The sequence below is a fragment of the Entelurus aequoreus genome, linkage group LG18 (genome assembly GCF_033978785.1).
Source record: "Entelurus aequoreus isolate RoL-2023_Sb linkage group LG18, RoL_Eaeq_v1.1, whole genome shotgun sequence".
In the NCBI taxonomy this organism is placed as follows: Eukaryota; Metazoa; Chordata; class Actinopteri; order Syngnathiformes; family Syngnathidae; genus Entelurus; species Entelurus aequoreus.
In genome coordinates, this window is record NC_084748.1 from 7,417,514 (window position 1) to 7,441,869 (window position 24,356).

At 40.2% G+C, this 24,356-nt stretch overlaps 1 protein-coding gene across 6 annotated transcripts in view; it reads left to right on the top strand.

The window, feature by feature from the left end:
* Window positions 1-24,356, top strand: part of cacna1ab (calcium channel, voltage-dependent, P/Q type, alpha 1A subunit, b) — a 302,834-nt gene that overhangs the window by 162,146 nt on the left and 116,332 nt on the right. For 4 of the 6 annotated variants that reach the window (XM_062026422.1, XM_062026423.1, XM_062026425.1 and 1 more), the window contains 7 exons: window positions 293-446; window positions 10,059-10,669; window positions 12,746-13,035; window positions 13,105-13,237; window positions 13,315-13,444; window positions 18,322-18,381; window positions 19,359-19,465. In XM_062026422.1, coding sequence (XP_061882406.1) covers window positions 293-446; window positions 10,059-10,669; window positions 12,746-13,035; window positions 13,105-13,237; window positions 13,315-13,444; window positions 18,322-18,381; window positions 19,359-19,465 — 1,485 coding nt within the window. The remainder of the gene's footprint in view (window positions 1-292; window positions 447-10,058; window positions 10,670-12,745; window positions 13,036-13,104; window positions 13,238-13,314; window positions 13,445-18,321; window positions 18,382-19,358; window positions 19,466-24,356) is intronic. The other 2 variants (XM_062026426.1, XM_062026427.1) reach the window with 1 other exon arrangement.

Here is a 24,356-nt window from a genome sequence, read left to right on the forward strand (position 1 = left end):
TTGAATTTTTACGCCATGAATTTCTTTACACTGATTTTTTTTACACATAATTTTTTTTACACTGAATTTTTGTACACTAATATTTTTACACTGATTATTTTACACTGAATTTTTTTATACAGATTTTTTTTTTACACTGAAAATTTTAAACACTGATTTTTTTACACTAAAATTTTTACACTGAATTTTAAAACACTTAATTTATTTTCAATGAAATTGTCAGCATAATTTGATGTAAAAAAAAATCCTGTTCACAAAAATCCTGTCCCCCCCTTTGTTATCGCCCGTCCAGCAGAGAGCAGCAGAAGAACCACGTCAAAGGCGGCAAGTCGGTGTGGGAGCAGCGAACCAGCGAGATCCGCCGGCAGAATCTGATGACGAGTCGCGAGGCGCTCTACAACGAGCTGGAGCAGGAGGACTGGAAGGTGGGGGAGGAGGGAGAGGAGGTGAGGCCCCGCCCCCTTGAAAGGGTCATACATATATACATATATATGCAGTCTACTCCTGATATATATGGTGGATGCCTGTCATTTTCATTCGCCCTTAAAGGGACGCTATCACCCACTCATTGCTGCTTTTGGCCCCGCTAATTACGACGATGTTCTGATTTATTGATCAGGTTTCAACATCATCGTCGGCGACCTGCTTTTCACAAACGCTGGCTGTAATGTCCCTTTAAGGCGCCGCCGCTAGAGCGTCAGCGTGCTTGCATTGCGTTATTGACGCGGGGGCCGCGCACACCCGTCCGGAGCGGCAACCCAGCCGAGGAGGACGAGTGGGCGGGGCCGATCAGGAGTCGACTGGATATGACTCGGCGAACCTCACTTCCGGACGTTTCGGCGGCTCTGCCGAGACTCGCCGCGACGTGTGGTTCGCCGACTGGTGTATATCTGTGACTTGATTGGGCGGGGCCGGGAGGAGGCGGGGCAAAGGTTTCATTTGCTTACAACACACCTCATCATGCGCATGACCTTCAAGCAGGAAATAAGACATCTTTTCCTAACTCCTGCTCATTCACACTTTTTTTTTTATTTTTTATTGTTGATGCTCACTGAGAAGTGAACCCAAATGACCTTACAGTTGATACATGTGATGCTATCAGCTGATGTCACTTATGGATGATCGGTATCGAAATTGGGAGCATAAAACACCGATCAGAACACCCAAATGAGCTATCCATCTTAACTTAAGGCCCAAGCTGTTTGTTTACATGCTTTTTTTATTTCTCTTTGCTATTTGGGCTTATTGGACCCTAATTAGAATAAAAACTAAGAATCATCTTTTGATATGATGTACTTAGTCCATAAGTACACAAACGTGTACTTCATGTTTAGTGACATGCTAATTCTTATTTTTACACTTTTTTTTCCCCCAAATCCCATTGTATGTTATACTCTTCTGACACCACCAGATGGCAGTATAAGTGTCCACATAAGTGGCCATAAGACCCCAATTCAGTAGTGTACACCATTTTGGAAATAAGAGCTAAAAGGTGCCATCCACGCATGTGGCCACTAAGCCTTTAGAGGTTTTTAATTCCACTTGTCCGAAAGTGGGTCGCGGGTGCAGCAGCCTAAGCGGTTCGTCCAGCTCTTCCCGGGGGATTTCTGTGAACTGCAAATTAGTAATAACTTTTCACGGCAGCAAAGTTACGCACGAGCACTTGGGAAGGCATCTTTAAGTCATTTTCTTTATTTACCTTTATTTGAAGGTCCTGGGTTCGATCCTGGGCTCGGGATCTTTCTGTGTGGAGTTTGCATGTTCTCCCCGTGACTGCGTGGGTTCCCTCCGGGTACTCCGGCTTCCTCCCCCCTCCAAAGACATGCACCTGGGGATAGGTTGATTGGCAACACTGAAATTGGCCCTAGTGTGTGAATGTGAGTGTGAATGTTGTCTGTCTATCTGTGTTGGCCCTGCGATGAGGTGGCAACTTGTCCAGGATGTATCCCGCCTTCCGCCCTAATACAGCTGGGATAGGCTCCAGCACTATACCACTGTTTAGCGGTAAAATTCAAGCAACAGAGCTGCCAGTTTGTTTTTTTTACCGTAAAATCTTGTTTTAATGTTTTTTTTGTTTGTTTTTTAATGTTTTAGTGTCTTACTGTATATGGGGGTAAAAACGTACCAAAGTTGATTTTACAATAAAAAACTCAGTCGGCGGAATTTAACTGTAAAATCTAAATGGTAAATGGGTTATACTCGTATAGCGCTTTTCTACCTTCAAGGTACTCAAAGCACTTTAACACTATTTCCACATTCACTCATTCACACACACTTTCACACACTGATGGCGGGAGCTGCCATGCAAGGCCCTAACCCTAATCAGGAGCAAGGGTGAAGTGTCTTGCTCAAGGACACAACAGACGTGACGAGGTTGCTAGTAGGTGGGGATCGAACCAGGAACCCTCAGGTTGCTGGCACGGCCACTCTCCCAAGCGCACCACGCAACCCCCCAAAAATCTATTGTCAATTTTACAGTCTACAATTTGATTGATAATTTGTTTTGAAATCATACACTACCGTTCAAAAGTTTGGGGTCACCCAAACAATTTTGTGGAATAGCCTTCATTTCTAAGAACAAGAATAGACTGTCGAGTTTCGGATGAAAATTCTCTTTTTCTGGCCATTTTGAGCGTTTAATTGACCCCACAAATGTGATGCTCCAGAAACTCAATCTGCTCAAAGGAAGGTCAGTTTGTAGCTTCTGTAACGAGCTAAACTGTTTTCAGATGTGTGAACATGATTGCACAAGGGTTTTTCTAATCATCAACTAGCCTTCTGAGCCAATGAGCAAACACATTGTACCATTAGAACACTGGAGTGATAGTTGCTGGAAATGGGCCTCTATACACCTATGTAGATATTGCACCAAAAACCAGACATTTGCAGCTAGAATAGTCATTTACCACATTAGCAATGTATAGAGTGTATTTCTTTCAAGTTAAGACTAGTTTAAAGTTATCTTCATTGAAAAGTACAGTGCTTTTCCTTCAAAAATAAGGACATTTCAATGTGACCCCAAACTTTTGAACGGTAGTGTAAGTCAAGCAGATATTTAAGTACAGTATTTATCTTTATTTTAACAAAAAATATTTGGGGAATACATGATAATATAATATTTTTATTTTGATAATATTGAGTTTTAAAAGATATGCAATTGCATGTAGTACATGATGTTTAATGTCAAAAGGGAAATATATTTAGTAAGAAAAGATTAAGCATTTTATTAACGCATATTATTTCCAGGCTTTCGCGGGGACACATAAAATAATGTGGAGGGCCAAATTTGAGTTTGGCACCTGTTCTCTAAAACATAATCGATAGAATAATCGTTTAGCTCGGCCCTATAGGCGAGATTGGCCAACACAGATTGCATGAACAAACTGTAAATGTTTTAATATAATTACCGTATAAGAGGTGGTAACACACGATTTGATTAAATTTCCGATTCTCGGGGTAAAGATTAGACTCAGAATCGATTCTCGACTCAACACGATTCTCGTAATATATTGTTTGGTGTATGAGTTATGATAAAACCTTTTCCAAACAGGATACAGGTTACAAAAAGCACCTTTGGGCTGCTGGCGCACGACTTATATGCGCAGTGTTGACCTAAAAAACGTATTTAAAAAAAAAAAAAACTTTTGAAATTCAGTTCATCTATTTTAAAAATTAGAATATTGTTTTATTTAAAAAGCAATTGAGAAGACATACAAATACGATACTAAAGAATGTAAAAATTTAATTTTCAGATAATCGCGATTCTTATTTGTAACGATTCTTAATCGATTAAAAGAAATCCAAAATTGATTTATTTTTATTTGTATTTTTTCCCCAAGCCATCTTGTCCGTCCACTCAGACAAATCGTATTATTGATGTAGATCAGGGGTCACCAACGCGGTGCCCGCGGGCACCAGGTAGCCCGTAAGGAACAGATGAGTAGCCCGCTGGCCTGTTCTAAAAATAGCTCAAATAGCAGCACTTACCAGTGAGCAGCCTCTATTTTTTAAATTGTATTTATTTACTAGCAAGCTGGTCTCGCTTTGCTCGACATTTTTAATTCTAAGAGAGACAAAACTCAAATAGAATTTGAAAATCCAAGAAAATATTTTAAAGACTTGGTCTTCACTTGTTTAAATAAATTCATTCATTTTTTTACTTTGCTTCTTATAACTTTCAGAAAGACAATTTTAGAGAAAAAATACAACCTTAAAAATGATTTTAGGATTTTTAAACACATATACCTTTTTACCTTTTAAATTCCTTCCTCTTCTTTCCTGACAATTTAAATCAATGTTCAAGTAAATTAATTTTTTTTATTGTAAAGAATAATAAATACATTTTAATTTAATTCTTCATTTTAGCTTCTGTTTTTTCGACAAAGAATATTTGTGAAATATTTCTTCAAACTTATTATGATTAAAATTTAAAAAAATATATTCTGGCAAATCTAAAAAATCTGTAGAATGAAATTTAAATCTTATTTCAAAGTCTTTTGAATTTCTTTTAAAATTTTTGTTCTGGAAAATATAGAAGAAATAATGATTTGTCTTTGTTAGAAATATAGCTTGGTCCAATTTGTTATATATTCTAACTAAGTGCAGATTGGATTTTAACCTATTTAAAACATGTCATCAAAATTCTAAAATTAATCTTAATCAGGAAAAATGACTAAGGATGTTCCATAAATTATTTTTTTAATTTTTTCCAAAAGATTCGAATTAGCTAGTTTTTCTCTTCTTTTTTTCGGTTGAATTTTGAATTTTAAAGAGTCGAAATTGGAGATAAACTATGTTTCAAAATTTAATTGTCATTTTTTTCGTGTTTTCTCCTCTTTTAAACCGTTCAATTAAGTGTAAATATCATTAATTATTAATAATAACATAGTTAAAGGTAAATTGAGCAAATTGGCTATTTCTGGCAATTTATTTAAGTGTGTATCAAACTGGTAGCCCTTCGCATTAATCAGTACCCAAGAAGTAGCTCTTGCTTTCAAAAAGGTTGGTGACCCCTGATGTAGATGATCTATATCTGCTGTGCCGATTTACTTTAAAAAAGAGAAGTTTCGGATACTTCTCTTTTTGCCTTATTTGTATTTGACTTTATTAAATGTTTGGCTAGAATTTTATTAAACAAAACCAGTTTTCTATAAAATAATATAAACATTTATTAGAGCTGTTTATCTATTTTATGGAGGTTTGTAGTTAATCGTAGAATTGGCATCCAGTGTTATCAAGAAGTATTGATTTTGAATCGGGAATGGGTTTGAATCGAGAATCGATTTTGAATCGAGAATCGATTCTGAATCGAATCGTTACCCCCAAGAATCGATTCGAATCATGTGGTGCCCAAAGATCCACAGCCTTAGTATCAATAACACCAATAATATACATATTAGTTGTTTAATGCTTTTGAAATAAACATTTCAACAATTTTTTATTCATTTTAAAAAAATCGATTCTCGAAAAATTATGACTCGATTTAGAATCTGAATAAATAAAAATTGCGATACCCATAATATTTGTGGTGAGTAACAATATCAACACAATGTTTAAACTCCTTTGTTATTATATCTAAAAAAAAAACCTCCTATCTACTACTCTTTTAAATCCTTTTAAAAATCGAATTAATAGTGATTTGTAACTATTCTTAATTGGTTAAAAAAATCAAATTATTATTATTTTTTAATCTTTCCTGTCCAGGAACTCAGTGTGGATACTTCTCTTGTTGCCTTATTGGTATTTGACTTTATTAAATGTTTGGTCAGAATTTTTGGCAAAAAAACCAGTTTTGTGTTAAGTAATATCAACATTTATTAGAGCTGTTTATCTTTTTTTCTGGAGGTTTGTAGTTAATCATAGAACTGGCATCCAGTGTTATCAAAAGGTATTGATTTTGAATCGAGAATGGGTTTGAATCGAGAATCGATTCTGAATCGAATCGTTACCCCCAAGTATCGAATCGAATCATGTGGTGCCCAAAGATCCACAGCCTTAGTATCAATAACACTAATAATATAAATATTACTTGTTTAATGTTTTTGAAATAAACGTTTCCACAATTTTTTATTCATTTAAAATAATCGATATTCCAAAAATTTTGACTCGATTTAGAATCTAAATAAATAAAAATTGCGATACCCCTAATATTTGTGGTGAGTAACAATATCAACACAATGTTTAAACTCCTTTGTTATTCTATCTAAAAAAAAATCCTATCTACTACTCTTTTAAATCCTTTTAAAAATCGAATTAATTGTGATTTGTAACTGTTCTTAATTAGTAAAAAAAAAAAAAAAAAAGTTTTTATTTATTTTATTTTTTTAATCTTTCCTGTCCAGCCACTCTAGTGTGGATACTTCTTTTGTTGCCTTATTTGTATTTGACTTTATTAAATGTTTGGCTAGAAGTTTACTCAACAAAACCAGTTTTCTATGAAGTAATATAAACATTTATTAAAGCGATTTTATGGAGGTTTGTAGTTAATCATAGAACTGGCATCCAGTGTTATCAAAAAGTATTGGTTTTGAATCGAGAATGGGCTTGAATCGATTCGGAATCGAATCGTTCCCTCTTAAGAATCGAATCGAATCATGTGGTGCCCAAAAGATCCACAGCCTTAGTATCAATAACACTAATAATATAAATATTACGGTAGTTGTTTAATGTTTTTGAAATAAACATTTCAACAATTTTTTATTCATTTAAAAAAAAAATCGATTCTCGAAAAATTATGACTCGATTTAGAATTTTGAAAATGGCGATACCCCTAATATTTGTGGTGAGTAACAATATCAACACAATGTTTAAACTCTTTTGTTATTCTATCTAAAAAATACTCCTATCTACTACTCTTTTAAATGCTTTTAAGTCCTACTGTGTCCAGGGAATCAGTCCAAGAGTTTATGAACATTAGCAAAAATGACAAAAACAGAATGATATCGATCTCATCACTGTAGTATCGATGCATACTACCGATACATAGATGAATCCACCTTCCTCTTAGGTGTGCGTCCGGCCATTACACAACGACCGACATCGTCATATTACCCTCAGTCTGACTCGTATTAATCTCTTTATTGATTCCATGTTAATAACTGTTTACTGCTCACATCTGCACTTCTTAAACTTTACGGATCACTTATTTCTTCTGTTGTTTCAAGCTAGCTTAGCGATTAGCATTCCTGTTCGATATGTCTTTATAGCAGTCGACCTCCAGGCCCCCCCCCTCTTGCGAGTTGTTGTGATTATATGTAACATATTTATGTGTGCATGGCATGGAGGTTTTTTCCCACTCCAGACTAGGCCCCCTTAGGAGCCCAGTCTAGATTGTATTTTTTTACTCATCTTCTTCCCCAGCGTTTTACCTTTTTCCCATCTTTTACGGGGCGCCTTTGGCGACCCATCAGCGTTCCTGTCCTGTAACCCTGTACACTGTTTGTTAGTCTAATCTTGAACGGGTTTGTGCTGAAAACATAGTTGTGTTGTACTTGTGCACTGACAATAAAGTCCTATCCTAACATGTTTAGCATCGTCTTCCAGTGATATTGTTAGATGATCATGATGCTTACTTGCCGCGGTAGAGGGGATTATTAGTTTAGAACATACAAAGTTAGCTGCCAGCCACCCAGGGATCAAAAACAAAGTATCAGCCGTCGGGGATCGACTTTGAAAAGCTCTAATAGACATTGGTCGATCAAATACTTTTTCGTAAAAAATTTCCGATACTGATTATTCAACCAATCAATCAATGTTTACTTATATAGCCCTAGATCACGAGTGTTACAAAGGGCTGCTCAAGCCACGACGACATCCTTGGCTCAGATTCCACATCAGGGCAAGGAAAAACTCAACCCAATGGGACAATGAGAAACCTTGGTTATTGAATCCCTTAGATAAGATAATAAATGATATTTAAAGTAATGCACAGATTTAGTAAGAAAACAAAGTTAAATGTAGTGAAATATTCTCCCTCTGCAGCCAAATGGCTGTTCATGCTTTGACTGACCGATGAAGAGCTTTACTCCACCAATAGAGTGTTTTAAGTCCTGACTTAAGACCCACTTTTATTCTATGGCTTTTAACACTACGTGAGTTGTGAGGTCCTCTGTGTTTTTACATTTGTATTTATATTTATTGTTTCAATTAGTTTTACCCTTTAAAATCGTTTTTAATCATATTTATTTTTATATTGTTTTTATATTTATTTATTTTGTTTTTATTCAGTCATTGGTGGAGATAAGGATAGTATTTGAATCTTGTTTTTAATATTTTTGTGCAGCACTTTGGAAACATGTTTGTTGTTTAAATGTGCTATATAAATAAAGTAGTTTGGATTGGATTGAATAGGAAGGTGGTGTCATGCTTCATTGCCTGTTTACTTTCGCCTTGAAAATGGCTGCCTTTGACGCGATGACATGGTTAAAAATATGGTTTATGAGTCTGATTTTACTTGATTGATTTTCACCATTGATTTTCACCCTCTCTTTAAGAAGGGGAACCGGAGGGTGTGTTCTAACTATCGTGGGATCACACTCCTCAGCCTTCCCGGTAAGGTCTATTCAGGTGTGCTGGAGAGGAGGCTACGCCGGATAGTCGAACCTCGGATTCAGGAGGAACAGTGTGGTTTTCGTCCTGGTCGTGGAACTGTGGACCAGCTCTATACTCTCGGCAGGGTCCTTGAGGGTGCATGGGAGTTTGCCCAACCAGTCTACATGTGTTTTGTGGACTTGGAGAAGGCATTCGACGGTGTCGCTCGGGAAGTCCTGTGGGGAGTGCTCAGAGAGTATGGGGTATCAGACTGTCTGATTGTGGCGGTCCGCTCCCTGTATGATCAGTGCCAGAGTTTGGTCCGCATTGCCGGCAGTAAGTCAGACACGTTTCCAGTGAGGGTTGGACTCCGCCAAGGCTGCCCTTTGTCATCGATTCTGTTCATGACTTTTATGGACAGAATTTCTAGGCGCAGTCAAGGCGTTGAGGGGATCTGGTTTGGTGGCTGCAGGATTAGGTCTCTGCTTTTTGCAGATGATGTGGTCCTGATGGCTTCATCTGGCCAGGATCTTCAGCTCTCGCTGGATCGGTTCACAGCTGAGTGTGAAGCGACTGGGATGAGAATCAGCACCTCCAAGTCCGAATCCATGGTTCTCGCCCGGAAAAGGGTGGAGTGCCATCTCCGGGTTGCGGAGGAGACCCTTCCCCAAGTGGAGGAGTTCAAGTACCTCGGAGTCTTGTTCACGAGTGAGGGAAGAGTGGATCGTGAGATCGACAGGCGGATCGGTGCGGCGTCTTCAGTAATGCGGACGCTGTATTGATCCGTTGTGTTGAAGAAGGAGCTGAGCCGGAAGGCAAAGCTCTCAATTTACCGGTCGATCTACGTTCCCATCCTCACCTATGGTCATGAGCTTTGGGTTATGACCGAAAGGACAAGATCACGGGTACAAGCGGCCGAAATGAGTTTCCTCCGCCGAGTGGCGGGGCTCTCCCTTAGAGATAGGGTGAGAAGCTCTGCCATCCGGGAGGAGCTCAAAGTAAAGCCGCTGCTCCTCCACATCGAGAGGAGCCAGATGAGGTGGTTTGGGCATCTGGTCAGGATGCCACCCGAACGCCTCCCTAGGGAGGTGTTTAGGGCACGCCCGACCGGTTGGAGGCCACGGGGAAGACCCAGGACACGTTGGGAAGACTATGTCTCCCGGCTGGCCTGGGAACGCCTCTGGATCCCCCGGGAGGAGCTGGACGAAGTGGCTGGGAGGAGGGAAGTCTGGGCTTCCCTGCTTAAGCTGCTGCCCCCGCGACCCGACCTCGGATAAGCGGAAGAAGATGGATGGATGGATGGATGGATGGATGGATTTTCACAATTTGCACCACGATGAAGGCAATTCGAAGTCTGCGCTTTCGGCACGAGTCGAAAGGCATCGTCATGCAATGCCACGGATCATGCTGTAGGTTTTTGCGCGTGTTCAAATCGGACTAATAGATGGGAGAGTCCGTTAGTTATTTACGAAACCCGGGTGAAGTTCAATTGAAGCTGGATCATCTGACCTTCTCGTCTTCCCTTTCAGGTGTCGTATCCACGAACAGCACGTGGGGACATGAAGACCCACTTGGATCGTCCCCTTGTGGTAAATCCACAGGATAACCGCAACAACAACACCAACAAAACCCCGCCGGGCCAACTGCCTCTGGACCTAGAGTACAGGCGGCAGGATCTCGACCACAGCCACCACGTGGCCCACCACCATCATCACCGACACCACCACCATCATCATCACCACCACCAGAAGGCTGCTGGACCCGAGACTCTGGGCCAGGACCAGCCTGGGGTAGAGGGAGCCGACGTGGACCCGGAGTCCAACAACCAGGAGGCCCAAGCGGGGGAGGAGAGGCACGGCCACCGGAGCCACCGGGGTCACCGGCACAGGAACCGGGAGGGTAGGGAAGCTTACAGCGTGTCCCCTCGCCACGGTGGCGACGCTGGCGAGGGCAACAACGAGCACCGGCGGACCAGGCAGCACCGCAAGGCGGCCAGGGAGGGGGAGCCGGGCAGGAGGCACAGATCCAAGGGAGCGGAGGGTGAGGGGGAGAAGGAGAAGGAGGAAGACGGGGAGGGTCGGAAGACCAGACGGCATCGTCACGGCAACCAGGAGAGAAGTAGAGGACGTCGCTCCAGAAAGTGAGTAAAAAAAGACTTAACTGTCTTTATTTCAATTTGTGGTAAAGTCAGCAACTTTTAGCAGTCGAGCAAGTAAGGCTTGTGATTGGTTGGATGGTAGCAAGTAAGGCTTGTGATTGGTTGGATGGTAGCAAGTAAGGCTTGTGATTGGTTGGATGGTAGCAAGTAAGGATTGTGATTTGCTGGATGGTAGCAAGTAAGGCTTGGGATTGGTTGGATGGTAGTAGGTAAGGATTGTGATTTGCTGGATGGTAGCAAGTAAGGCTTGTGATTGGTTGGATGGTAGCAAGTAAGGATTGTGATTTGCTGGATGGTAGCAAGTAAGGCTTGGGATTGGTTGGGTGGTAGTAAGTAAGGATTGTGATTTGCTGGATGGTAGCAAGTAAGGCTTGGGATTGGTTGGGTGGTAGTAAGTAAGGATTGTGATTTGCTGGATAGTAGCAAGTAAGGCTTGTGATTGGTTTGATGGGAGCAAGTAAGGATTCTGATTGGCTGGATGGTAGCAAGTAAGGATTGTGATTGGCTGGATGGGAGCAAGTAAGGATTGTGATTGGTTGGATGGTAGCAAGTAAGCCTAGTGATTGGTTGGGTAGTAGCAAATAAGGATTGCGATTGGTTGGATGGTAGTAGGTAAGGATTGTGATTTGCTGGATGGTAGCAAGTAAGGCTTGTGATTGGTTGGATGGTAGCAAGTAAGGATTGTGATTTGCTGGATGGTAGCAAGTAAGGCTTGGGATTGGTTGGGTGGTAGTAAGTAAGGATTGTGATTTGCTGGATGGTAGCAAGTAAGGCTTGGGATTGGTTGGGTGGTAGTAAGTAAGGATTGTGATTTGCTGGATGGTAGCAAGTAAGGCTTGGGATTGGTTGGGTGGTAGTAAGTAAGGATTGTGATTTGCTGGATAGTAGCAAGTAAGGCTTGTGATTGGTTTGATGGGAGCAAGTAAGGATTCTGATTGGCTGGATGGTAGCAAGTAAGGATTGTGATTGGCTGGATGGGAGCAAGTAAGGATTGTGATTGGTTGGATGGTAGCAAGTAAGCCTAGTGATTGGTTGGGTAGTAGCAAGTAAGGATTGCGATTGGTTGGATGGTAGCAAGTAAGGCTAGTGATTGGTTGGATAGTAAGTAGCAGGTAAGGATTCTGATTGGCCGCATATTAGCAAGTAAAGCTTGTGATTTGTTGGGTGGTAGCAAGTAAGGATTGTGATTGGCTGGATGGTAGCAAGTAAGGCTTGTGATTGGTTGGATGGTAGCAAGTAAGGCTTGTGATTGGTTGGATGATAGCAAGTAAGGCTTGTGATTGGCTGGATGGTAGCAGGTAAGGCTTGTGATTGGCTAGATGGTAGCAGTTAAGGCTTGTGATTGGTTGGATAGTAGCAAGTAAGGCTTGTGATTAGTTGGATAGTAGCAGGTAAGGATTCTGATTGGCTGGATAGTAGCAACTACAAGTAAGCCTTGCGAATGGTTGTATGGTAACAGGTAAGGATTCTGATTGATCGGATGGTAGCAGATAAGGCCTGTGATTGGTTGGATGGTAGCAGGTAAGGCTTGTGATTGGCTGAATGGTAGCAGGTAAGGCTTGTGATTGGTTGGATGGTAGCAGGTAAGGTCTGTGATTGGTTGGATGATAAAAGCTAAGGCTTATCATTGGCTGGATTGTAGCAAGTAAGACTTGTGATTGGTTGTATGGTAGCAGGTTAGAATTCTGATTGACTGGATGGTTGCAAATAAGGATTCTGTTTGACTGGATGGTTGCAAATAAGGATTATGTTTGACTGGATGGTAGCAGCTTAATCTGTGTAAGATTTTTGATTGGTTGGATAGTAGCCAGTAAGTCTTGTAGTTGGCTGCATGGTAGCAGGTAACGCTTGTGATTGGTTGATTGATATCATCTAAGGCTTGTAATTGGCTGGATGATAGCAGATAAGGCTTGTAATTGGTAGCATGGTAGCAGATGAGGCTTGTGGTTAGCTGATATGTAGCAGATAAGGCCTGTGATTGGCTAGATGGTAACAAGTAAAACTTGTGATTTGCTGGATGGTAGCAATAGGGCTCATTCTTCCCCTCCGCACCTCCAGGGAGCACCACGGCACAGGGACCAGCCTGTCCACCACGCGGCCCATCCAGCAGCACAACGAGGACCTGGACAACCTGCGCAACAACAGCAGGCTCGCCAGTCGGCCGTACGACCTGCCGCCGGACCACCCCGACAACGTCAACAACCTGCTGAACTGCTGCGATGCCGACACCCACACGCTTCTCCACAGCATGGACAGCCTGATCCTGAGCAGCATGGCCAAGCCCGACTACACCAGCATCGACATGCCCCCCGTCTACCCCTACCCGTCCACCAACGCCATCCTGCAAGGTGAGCCCCTCTGCCCTCTGTCGCCTTTCAAGGCTTTCAACGTCTGCGTGTCGCCCCCCCCCCCCCCAGTGAACAAGAACGCCAACACGGACCAGAAGAAGAATGAAGAGAAGAAGGAGGACGATGACGACGAGGGAGACGAGGACGGGCCGAAGCCCATGCCTCCGTACAGCTCCTGCTTCATCATGTCTACCACCAACCCGTGAGTCGCCCTCGTCCTGATGTCTTCCTGACCGGGCCTGCTGCTCTTCACTTTGTGGACACCTTTTTGCTCCCCAGGTTCCGGAAGTGCTGCCACTACATCCTGACACTCAAGTACTTTGAGTTCAGCATTTTGTCCGTCATCGCCATGAGCAGCATTGCGCTCGCCGCAGAAGACCCGGTGTCGCCGAATTCACCTCAAAACAATGTGAGAACCTCGGACAACGTGTCCCCACAATTCTAACATACCTTTTTAAAAAAGAAAATGCTTTTCCACTGTTGAAAGTAGGAATGCACGATTATTTACGCGTACATACTACTTCCTGCTTCTCAAGACCGATAATATTTTACGCAAACAGCACTCGGAAACCATCTTTGTTTACAGTAAGCTCACGAGAAGTTTACGACAGGCACATGTAGTACAAAAGGAGCGCTTGATTTGTTTACCCTAACCCACCTACAACGCAGTACGGGTAATCTCGTCTCTTTGGAGCGTTTTGTAAAAATGTTGACATGTTTTGTTTTTATTGATATCACTTCCTCATAATGGCACGATAATTATCTGTCCGATTATTTATTGTGCACCGTTAGTTAGGGTTGGGTACCGTTCACATTTAAATAGATACGGTACCAATAACTGTAACTCGATACCGGTTGTTAGAATAATTGTTTCTAAATTATCACAAAAACTTTGTGTTACATTTGAGGGCCCGGTGAGAAGACAAAAGCTGTCTTTGAAACCTACCAAGAAGAAGGCTCGTAAAACTCCACTGTGTAAGGGAGAAAGCCACATGAAGGGTTTTCTGTTTTCTTTCATGTATGGTAATCAACAGAAAGATATTGTTCTAACCCAAGGACTTCAAAGCGGAGAGATAGCAGGATCAGCCCAATTTCCAGACGACCTCTTTTTGAACTATTTTACAAACTCTTTTTGAACTATTTTATGGAACTCTTTTTGAACTATTTTACGAACCTTTGTCCTTTAGAAGCAGTGGTGGCCATGTAGTCTGGGAGGGTCCAAAATAAAAGAAGGAGGCGTTCAATCTTTTGGCAGAGCGTGCTGAGATACTGTGCAAGGGTACAGTGTATAGACGACTCTCCTCAATATTGAGTCCAAATTGAATTCTGTCTCTCTTTAATTATTTTCCTCTTGTCTTGTTTAATAGATGTCATCAGTGTTTGAACCTGACACCGGTACTCAACAGTACCAATTTTCGGTACTTTTTAAAAAAATTTGTGGCAGGAGATGATCACGCAAGAAGATGTCAGGTTCAAACACTGATGACATCTATTAAACAGACAAGAAGCAAGGAATCATGCAGAGACAGAGTTAAATTTGGCTCAATGAGGAGAGACGTTTGGGATTGCACGCTCAGTCAAAATCTCCCACCACGCTCTGAGCTAACAGTCCCACGTGCTCCCTTATTTATTTGGGAGGTCCCTGGTTACATCACGGAGGCCGCCTCTAAAAGGAGTGGCCACACATTTCATGCAAAGCAGCTTCCAGTACGCACAATACGTGACGGGATGTGCTGGGGGCCTTGTGATTGCCTTGTCTCTGCTTCGTCTTCGTGCTGTCGTCTTATCTTCATTGAGGTCCTTGAAGTCCTTGGCTGTTAGTGGGCTAAGACAAACAAAATATCTGCGACGAGGCCACCCCTCGTATGCCGTAGCTGATAACAAGTTTTGTCCGTGCACAGACAGAAAAAGTACAGCTTGAGCACAATATCTAATAACTATAGCAACGGACTTTAAGCATAAGAGTTGTGTGATAACTTACACATAATTATTCTAACAGTATGACATTAGGTGGCGATTACATTTGCAAGTCCAAGTAGTGTATAGTGTATGGTGTGTTGTTTTGGTTTTCGTTGCGTCCTAAAAAGTGTTAATACTGTATGTATTGTATTTATTATGCACCAGCGGTTCGATTGTAACGTGCATCTTAGTTGTGGTTTTCATTAACAAATTTGGAGGTGTTTAAATCGCCATGGAAAATCGCTAATGCTAATCAGTAGCATGTCATTAGCACAGCCAATGTATATTAGCATCAAGCTAGCGCAGTTTTGGCGAAGTGGAGCCTTACTTAACTTACATTGGAGCGTTTTTTTTGAGTCTATTTCTTTGTTGGCATTGCAAATTGCAACATTACCTAAGCGTAGTTAGTCTGAGACGTCACAGGCAACCCAGGTACCGAAACATGGCACCGTCGGATTTTACGTGAATCGATGGCCGGTAGGACCAGCAAGATTCGGTCGGTGACCAAAGTAACAGATTCGGGACCCATCCCTACCCTTAGTCAAAAGCTGTTTACCGTTTTGGTCGACAAACCGTCTATGTCCATGTCGAGTACTACCGTATTGTTTGTATTACTTAAAAGTGCTGTTGTAAAAATGTTTTAAAAAGTATGATGATGTCGACATACACTGTTGACCACTTTTGTAGACGTAAAATTTGAAACCCAAAAGTGGTGAATTTTTCGACTTGAACTAGTTCTACTGTGATAAACATTATTCAGAGTTCCCTCAAATATCGCGGGGGTTGCTTCCAGACCCCCCCATGGTGGCAAAATTTCAGCAAAGTAGGGACGTTATTTATAAATAGTTGTATTCATTAACAAAACATGCATTTAAAGCAGGGGTGTCCAAACTTTTTGACAGGGGGGCCGCATAGGGCTTAAAAATTTGGCCGGGGGCCGAAAGCCGACTGCATGCAAAGTAACTATTTATATATATATGATAACATATTATAGTAATGATATAATGGATATATAATTAATAATTACTATAACTGGTTAAATGTGAAAAATTGACCCGTACCTTTTTTACTTCCGTGACGACCAACCTTAAAGTTTTTTTAATCAATCAAAAATATCGAGCAGCTAAAATACGTGTGGAGAGAGTGTTTTGCATTTTGTGTAGTTTGGATTTTTTTATGCTGATTGGACATTTTTTTTAATAACATCCACAAAGTTCAATGAGCAAGATGCGTTATGTGTGACCGTGTCGGTTGAATTTTTGTGCTGGTTGAAATTTTTCGCCTGCACCATGACTAGGGAAGGTTGTTTGGATTGGGTCAGATAAGTGAATGCTGTGCACACATTCACATTGATGTGCAATTAATGGCAAGTGATTTGAGTTACTTTCTTTGGCCACCAGATGGCAACAAAATGGGTAGCAATTAGGCCGCTGCCTACTTGTATATTATATGAAAACACAGCGCCAGGCCAAATTGCTTATTGGACTTATGCCCATCCCCCTGATTTAAAGTCTTCATAAGCCCTGCACACATCTTTCACACACACTTATAGACAATTCTTATGCTCTTAAAACACTTGATGTACTCTAAAACATGGGTGCCCACACTTTTTCTGCAGGCGAGCTACTTTTCAATTGACCAAGTCGAGGGGATCTACCTCATTCATATACATCATTTATATTTATTTATTTATGAAAGAGACGTTTTTGTTAACAAGTTAAATGTGTTTAATGATAATACAAGCATGTTTAACACATATATATTCCTTTCTTTCATGAAGACAAGAATATAAGTTGGTGTATTACCTGATTCTGATGACTTGCATTGATTGGAATCAGACAGTGGTGTTGATAACGTCCGCATTTTTGAATGGAGAGAAAAAAAATCCTCCTTTCTGTCCAATACCACATGAAAGTGGTTGGTTTTTGGCATCTTATTTGTCCAGCTTCCATACTCCTTTTTACACACTTTACAAGATATATATTGACGCAAACTCCGTGTCTTGCTAGCTTGTGCTCGCCAGCTTTCTGAGACTCTTTTTTTGTAAGCGCAGGCAGGATGAAGCAGAGCTTTTATTGTGAAGATAGGAACTGTGCAGTCGGTCTTTCCAGTTTTGACAGCAGGTATGGCGTGAGAGTCTGTTGAAATAAAAAGTGTTTCTCGCCTTGCTGTCAGTAATTTTGTCTTAATAATGAGCTCGCAGCAGCCAGCGTCATCTCACAAGACCCTCGGGTGCCGTGAATGTCAATCAAGGGACGAAAGTGACGTATTAGTGAAGATTGATGAGCGCTCATTTTTAGGTCTATTTTTTAATCCCTGCACTGCAAAAACTGAAATCTAAGTAAGATTAAATATCTCAAATAAGGGTGATATTTGCTTATTTTCTGTCTGATAAGATAATTCTTCTCACTAAGCAGATTTTATGTTAGTGTTTTACTTGTTTTAAGGGTTTTGGTCCTAAATGATCTCAGTAAGATATTGTTGCTGAGATTTTATGACCTATATTGAGTAAAACATGCTTGAAACTAGAATATCAACTGATGCAAAGCTGTGTCATCAACACTCACAAGTATAAAACTACTTCTTTAAAGTAGAAATTTCTTACTTCAAGCATGAAAAAAAAAAATCATGATGCCGAGCGCATATCATTATGTCAAGATAATGGCAGTAGCATTTACTTTAATTTAAGAATATTTTTCCACATATTGAACAAAAAGGTCTCTTTTTCGACCAAGAAAAGTGCACTTGTTATTAGTGAGAATATACTTATTTTGAGGTATTTTTGGGTTCATTGAGGTTAGCTAATTTAGCTTGTTTTGGAAAGTCTTGACAAGCCAAATTTTCTTGTTCTATTGGCAGATAATTTTGCTTAGTTCAAATAAAATACCCCTCATTTTTGTATTTTTTTTTCTTGTTTTTGAACAGTGACTTTTTGCAGTGTGGCTGGCGAGCGACTGACACACCCTTCGCGATCGACCGGTAGCTTGCGATCGACGTTATGGGCACCCCTGCTCTAAAACCTACGTACATGAAAACCTAAATAGCTACTATGGAGTCAATAGTAAAATCAGCGATGCAGTAAGTGAATTGTAAAGTGGCGAAAGAACACTGTCTTGTACTGAGTTTTCCCAAAAGAACCCCATGGATATAAAAAAAATAGTCCGTTCCAGGGTGAAACTCTGGCCACCATAAAAGCTTAATCACGTGCACATGTGATGTTTCAAGTCAGATTTTAACATCCCTCACTGTCCTGCGGGTATAAAAAGACGACTGAGGTCTATTTGGCATCTGCTTGTAGCGGCCGTGCTAACTACGTTTCATCCGCAGGTGCTGCGTTATTTCGATTACGTCTTCACCGGCGTGTTCACTTTTGAAATGCTGATCAAGGTGAGTCGTTTTTATCAGATCTTGTTATCTAAAGCAATGACAGTTTGATGGATGATTGAGCAGTTTTCGCCACCAGGCGCCGCCCACTACCAATGGGCACGAACAGTTACTGACCAATCCAGGGCTTTAGGGTGTTACCGTCGTCATTTGTACCAATTCTGATCAGGATCTGAGTTTGTGGCGCCAGGTTGTAAATAGGATAGGACTTTATCGTCATTGCACAAGTACAACGAAACTTTGTTTTCAGCACAAACCCTTTCAAAATGAGACAAACAAACAGTGTACAGGGTTACAGAACAGGAACGCTGATGGGTCGCCACAAGGCGCCCCGTAAAAGATAAGAAAAAGGTCAAACGATGAGTAAAAAAATACAATCTAGACTGGGCTCCTAAGGGGGCCTAGTCTGGAGTGGGGAAAAAACCTCCATGCCATGCACACATAAACACGTTACATTTAATCACGACAACTCGCAACAGAGGGGCGGGGAGTTGGGACCCTGGAGGTCGACTGCTGCTATGAGGCGCTGCCAGCCGACCATGAACCCCGAGGGGAAGCGGGGGGAAAAATGCGACCGCCCTCACCAGAGGCAAGACAGTAAAGATGTTGACAGATTTGCGACGAGTAATCGGACCAAAATTTGGCGCCAAGACACGCCCACATCGCGTGGCGCAAGCAAAATTCCTTGGCAATTTATCATCGCTTATCGTTGTAGTATTTGCCGTTATAACCGCAACTCATCTGGTCAAAGTCCCGAGAAAGAGTTCGTTAAAATACGACCCCTGTTTCTGACTTAAAAATGTCCAACTTCCTGTTAGTTTTCAAACATGGGTTCTTGAGACTTTTATGGACGTCTCCGGCAATTTTTGTGGCGATACTTGAATCGGCTAGTTTTTTTTTCAAATTAGAGAGTCCAATGCGAATATGATGTCAACATAAGTGTGTTGCCGTAGCGACTGAGCACGCCCCCTGTCTTCCAGATGGTGGTTCTAGGCTTGTTCCTCCACCAGGGCTCCTACTTCCGCGACCTGTGGAACATTCTGGACTTTATAGTGGTTAGTGGTGCTCTGGTGGCCTTCGCCTTCACGTAAGTAACTCCTCCCTCCCCCCGACCCCCATTCCTCTTCCTCATCCTCACCCCCCACCCGTCCCGCCACCAAACACAGACACATCTGCAGAAAGACCCTTGCGGCGGCCATGTTGGCCGGACAATGTTGCTCCTTGTTATTGCTGTGTCAGCCTGAAGCAGATCACAGTCTGATCCACTTCCTGTACCTCCTGGCGTCCATCTCTTCTTCCTGTCCTTTGAACCGTCTCTTCATCAAGCATCACATGAGACATTGTATCAGCTGGTCTTTCTCTGTGTCCTCCACCGTCATCACCAAACCATGCACACTCACACCGTCTTATGACCTCTGCCGAGGCCTAAACTTTGTCGGACGATGCGTTTATATGAGACGAGCAATCTGGATTAGATCTGGATTGACTTTGTTTCAAAAGAAAACATTTTCTTTTCTCCTACAACCCTTTAAATACAACCCTACTGTGCACAGACTAGTTGACATTCCACTCCTGTCCTGTAGGTGGTGGTAATTAGGGATGGGTCCCAAATACGGTACTTTTTTGACACGGACCGAATCGCAAAATCCAACGTAAATTAAGTACTTTTCCAAAAATGCGCTAGCTTGATGCTAATATACATTGGTTTTGCTATTGACATGCTACTGATTAGCATTAGCGATTTTACATAGTGATTTCAACACCTCTGAATTTGTAAATGAAAACTACAACTAAGATGCAACCAAACAGCTGCTGCTACTTATTTAAATTATTATTCTATTTATTTGGTCTTCAAATTTTTTAAAAATATTTCTCAAATGATTCTCTGAATTTTTCAAACTCTACTTCAAATTTTCTAAATTATTTTTACAATTCTTACTAAAGAAATTCAAATTATTTGCAGGATTATTCTTATTATTCTTATTTTTTAAATTAATTTATCAAATTCAAAAACGCTCTAATGTAAGTAAAATAAGGCCCCCCCTTTTCCAAAAATGCATTATTCTATTTATTTGGTCTTCAAATTATCGTAAAACTATTTCTCAAATGATTCTCTGAATTTTTAGAACTCTTCTTCAAATTTTCGAAATTATTTTTACAATCCTTACTAAAAAATGTCAAATTATTTGCAGGATTATTCTTATGAATTTTTTTTATTTTAATGAATTTTTCAAATTCTTTAAGCACATTCCTTAAGTAGTACCAAACTTTAGCTTATTGTTAGTTTTTGGTTATATTTAGCAGCGTAGCGTCCCCAATGGATGGTTGCACTTGGCGATCACTCCAGCAGCACTGAGAGCAGACTTATCCATTTCAAATGCAATTTTCAATGCCATCAAAGAAATGTACTCAAAAAAACGCTCCAATGTAAGTAAAGTAAGGCTCCCCTTTTCCAAAAATGCACTAGCTTGATGCTAATATACATCGACCTGCTACTGATGAGCATTAGCGATTTTACATGGCGATTTCAACACCTCCGAATTTGTTAATGAAAACTACAACTAAGATGCAACCAAACAGCTGCTGCTGCTTATTTAAATTATTATTCTATTTATTTGGTCTTCAAATTATTCTAAATATATTTCTCAAATTATTCTCTGAATTTTTAAAACTCTTTTCTAAATTATTTTTTACAATTCTTACTAAAAAAAAATTCAAATTATTTGCAGGATTATTCTTTTTTTTAATTAATTTTTCAAATTCTCCAAACGCATTCCTTAAGTAGTACCAAACTTTAGCTTATTGTTAGTTTGTTGTTATATTTAGCAGCGTAGCGTCCCCAAGGGATGGTTGCACTTGGCGATCACTCCAGCAGCACTGAGAGTAGACTCAGCCATTTTTTAATGCAATTTTCAATGCCAACAAAGAAATTTACTCACAAAACGCTCTAATGTAAGTAAAATAAGGCCCCTCCTTTTCCAAAAATGCATTATTCTATTTATTTGGTCTTCAAATTATCGTAAAAATATTTCTCAAATGATTCTCTGAATTTTTCAAACTCTTCTTCAAATTTTCAAAATTATTTTTACAATCCATACTAAAAAATGTCTAATTATTTGCAGGATTATTCTTATAAAATTTTTTTATTTTTATATATTTTTCAAATTCTCCAAACACATTCCTTAAGTAGTACCAAACATTAGCTTATTGTTAGTTGTTTGTTATATTTAGCAGCGTAGCGTCCCCAAGGGATGGTTTCACTTGGCGATCACTCCAGCAGCACTGAGAGCAGACTCAGCCATTTTAAATGCAATTTTCAATGCCATCAAAGAACAACAAAAGACTAGATTCAGCATTAGCGATTTTACATGGCGATTTCAACGCCTCCAAATGTGTTAATGAAAACTACAACTAATATCAAACAAATGGTGCGCAATAGGCACAATACTTACAGTATCAACACTTTTTAGGGCGCAACAAAAGACTAGATTCAGCATTAGCAATTTTACATGGCAATTTCAACGCCTCCAAATTTGTTAATGAAAACTACAACTAATATCAAACAAATGGTGCGCAATAGGCAGAATACTTACAGTATCAACACTTTTTAGGGCGCAACAAAAGACTAGATTCAGCGTTAGCGATTTTACATGGCGATTTCAACGCCTCCAAATGTGTTAATAAAAACTACAACTAATATCAAACAAGTGGTGCGCAATAGGCACAATACTTACAGTATCGACACTTTTTAGGGCGCAACAAAAGACTAGATTCAGCATTAGCGATTTTACATGGCGATTTCAACGCCTCCAAATGTGTTAATGAAAACTACAACTAATATCAAACAAATGGTGCGCAATAGGCACAATACTTACAGTATCGACACTTTTTAGGGCGCAACAAAAGACTAGATTCAGCGTTAGCGATTTTACATGGCGATTTCAACGCCTCCAAATGTGTTAATAAAAACTACAACTAATATCAAACAAGTGGTGCGCAATAGGCACAATACTTACAGTATCGACACTTTTTAGGGCGCAACAAAAGACTAGATTCAGCATTAGCGATTTTACATGGCGATTTCAACACCTCCAAATGTGCTAATGAAAACTACAACTAATATCAAACAAATGGTGCGCAATAGGCACAATACTTACAGTATCGACACTTTTTAGGGCGCAACAAAAGACTAGATTCAGCATTAGCGATTTTACATGGCGATTTCAACACCTCCAAATGTGTTAATGAAAACTACAACTAATATCAAACAAATGGTGCGCAATAGGCACAATACTTACAGCATCGACACTTTTTAGGGCGCAACAAAAGACTAGATTCAGCGTTAGCGATTTTACATGGCGATTTCAACGCCTCCAAATGTGTTAATAAAAACTACAACTAATATCAAACAAGTGGTGCGCAATAGGCACAATACTTACAGTATCGACACTTTTTAGGGCGCAACAAAAGACTAGATTCAGCGTTAGCGATTTTACATGGCGATTTCAACGCCTCCAAATGTGTTAATAAAAACTACAACTAATATCAAACAAGTGGTGCGCAATAGGCACAATACTTACAGTATCGACACTTTTTAGGGCGCAACAAACGACTAGATTCAGCAAACACTGAACTGACTAGCCAACACTCCATAAACTATACGCTAACGCCTGCCATATTGACAATAAGACTCATAAATGTGATAACAAAACAAGATAGAGTTATAATCAACTCATTTTTAAATGTTGCAATAAAAATGTAATTTTATTGTAAAAAAAAACAAAACAATGAATATTTATTAACTCACACAGAAGTACCGGAAATTGGTACCATTGATTAGCGGTACTGTATCGTGAACGGTACCCATCCTTAGTGGTAGTGGGCAAATGCACAGTGATTGACAAACTGTGAAATCCGCTAAAGTCGCCGTTGTCATACAAGGTCGACCGCTTATGTCGACGTCAGATGTGCGCGCCAATGGGGTCGTTTCTACGACAACTGGTCAGCTAATGTTGACATGCGTTGTCGGATTTGTTAACCTTGTCGTTATCACGAAGCAGCAACATACCTACTGTCTAATTACACATAATTAAAACGTGCACACACTGACAGCCTGCTTGGGTGCAAAGTAAACTTCAAAATAAAAGCACAGCAATATTGACGTGGATTCTACAGCAGCAAATAACAAAATACACATGTTTATTTAATATATTTTCAGAGTGTTAACCACCGGCAGAAATATTTGCACTTGTACTAAAGCTTGATTCTCTTTGTAGTGAAAATATTCAAGCCAATTAGCACAACTTGACAACAGTATAAACAGTAGTTATTAGAAACCCAAGAATATAAGTTAAAAAAAATACATATTCTGTACATTCACACATTTTGTCTCGCATTTTAAATAAAAATAATATTTTTTTTAATTATTTTCGGCAATTTTAATAGAAAGCGGTTCAATGGCGCTATCTGTCAACATTTTCCAGCAGGAAGATGCTTTAAAAACCTCTTAAAGCCCAAGCTGTTGGTTTACATGCTTTTTTTTTTTTCTCTCTTTGCTATTTGGGCTTATTGGACCCTAATTAGAATAAAAACTAAAAATCATCTTTTAATATGATGTACTTAGTCCATAAGTACACAAACGTGTACTTCATGTTTAGTGACATGCTAATTCTTATTTTTAGACTTTTTTTCCCCCCAACTTCCATTGCATGTTATACTCTTCTGACACCACCAGATGGCAGTATACGTGTCCACATAAGCGGCCATAAGACCCCAATGCAGTAGTGTACACAATTTTGGAAATAAGAGCTAAAAGGTTCTGTCCACGCATGTGGCCACTAAGCCTTTAGAGGTTACGAGACAGGATGTTGCGTAACTGCACGTTTTGTACGTATAAAACTGTTATTTAAATTGTGTTTAATAACTGTGATATGCATTTTAGAGGTTTTAATGTGACTAATAATCAGGATAACCATGTC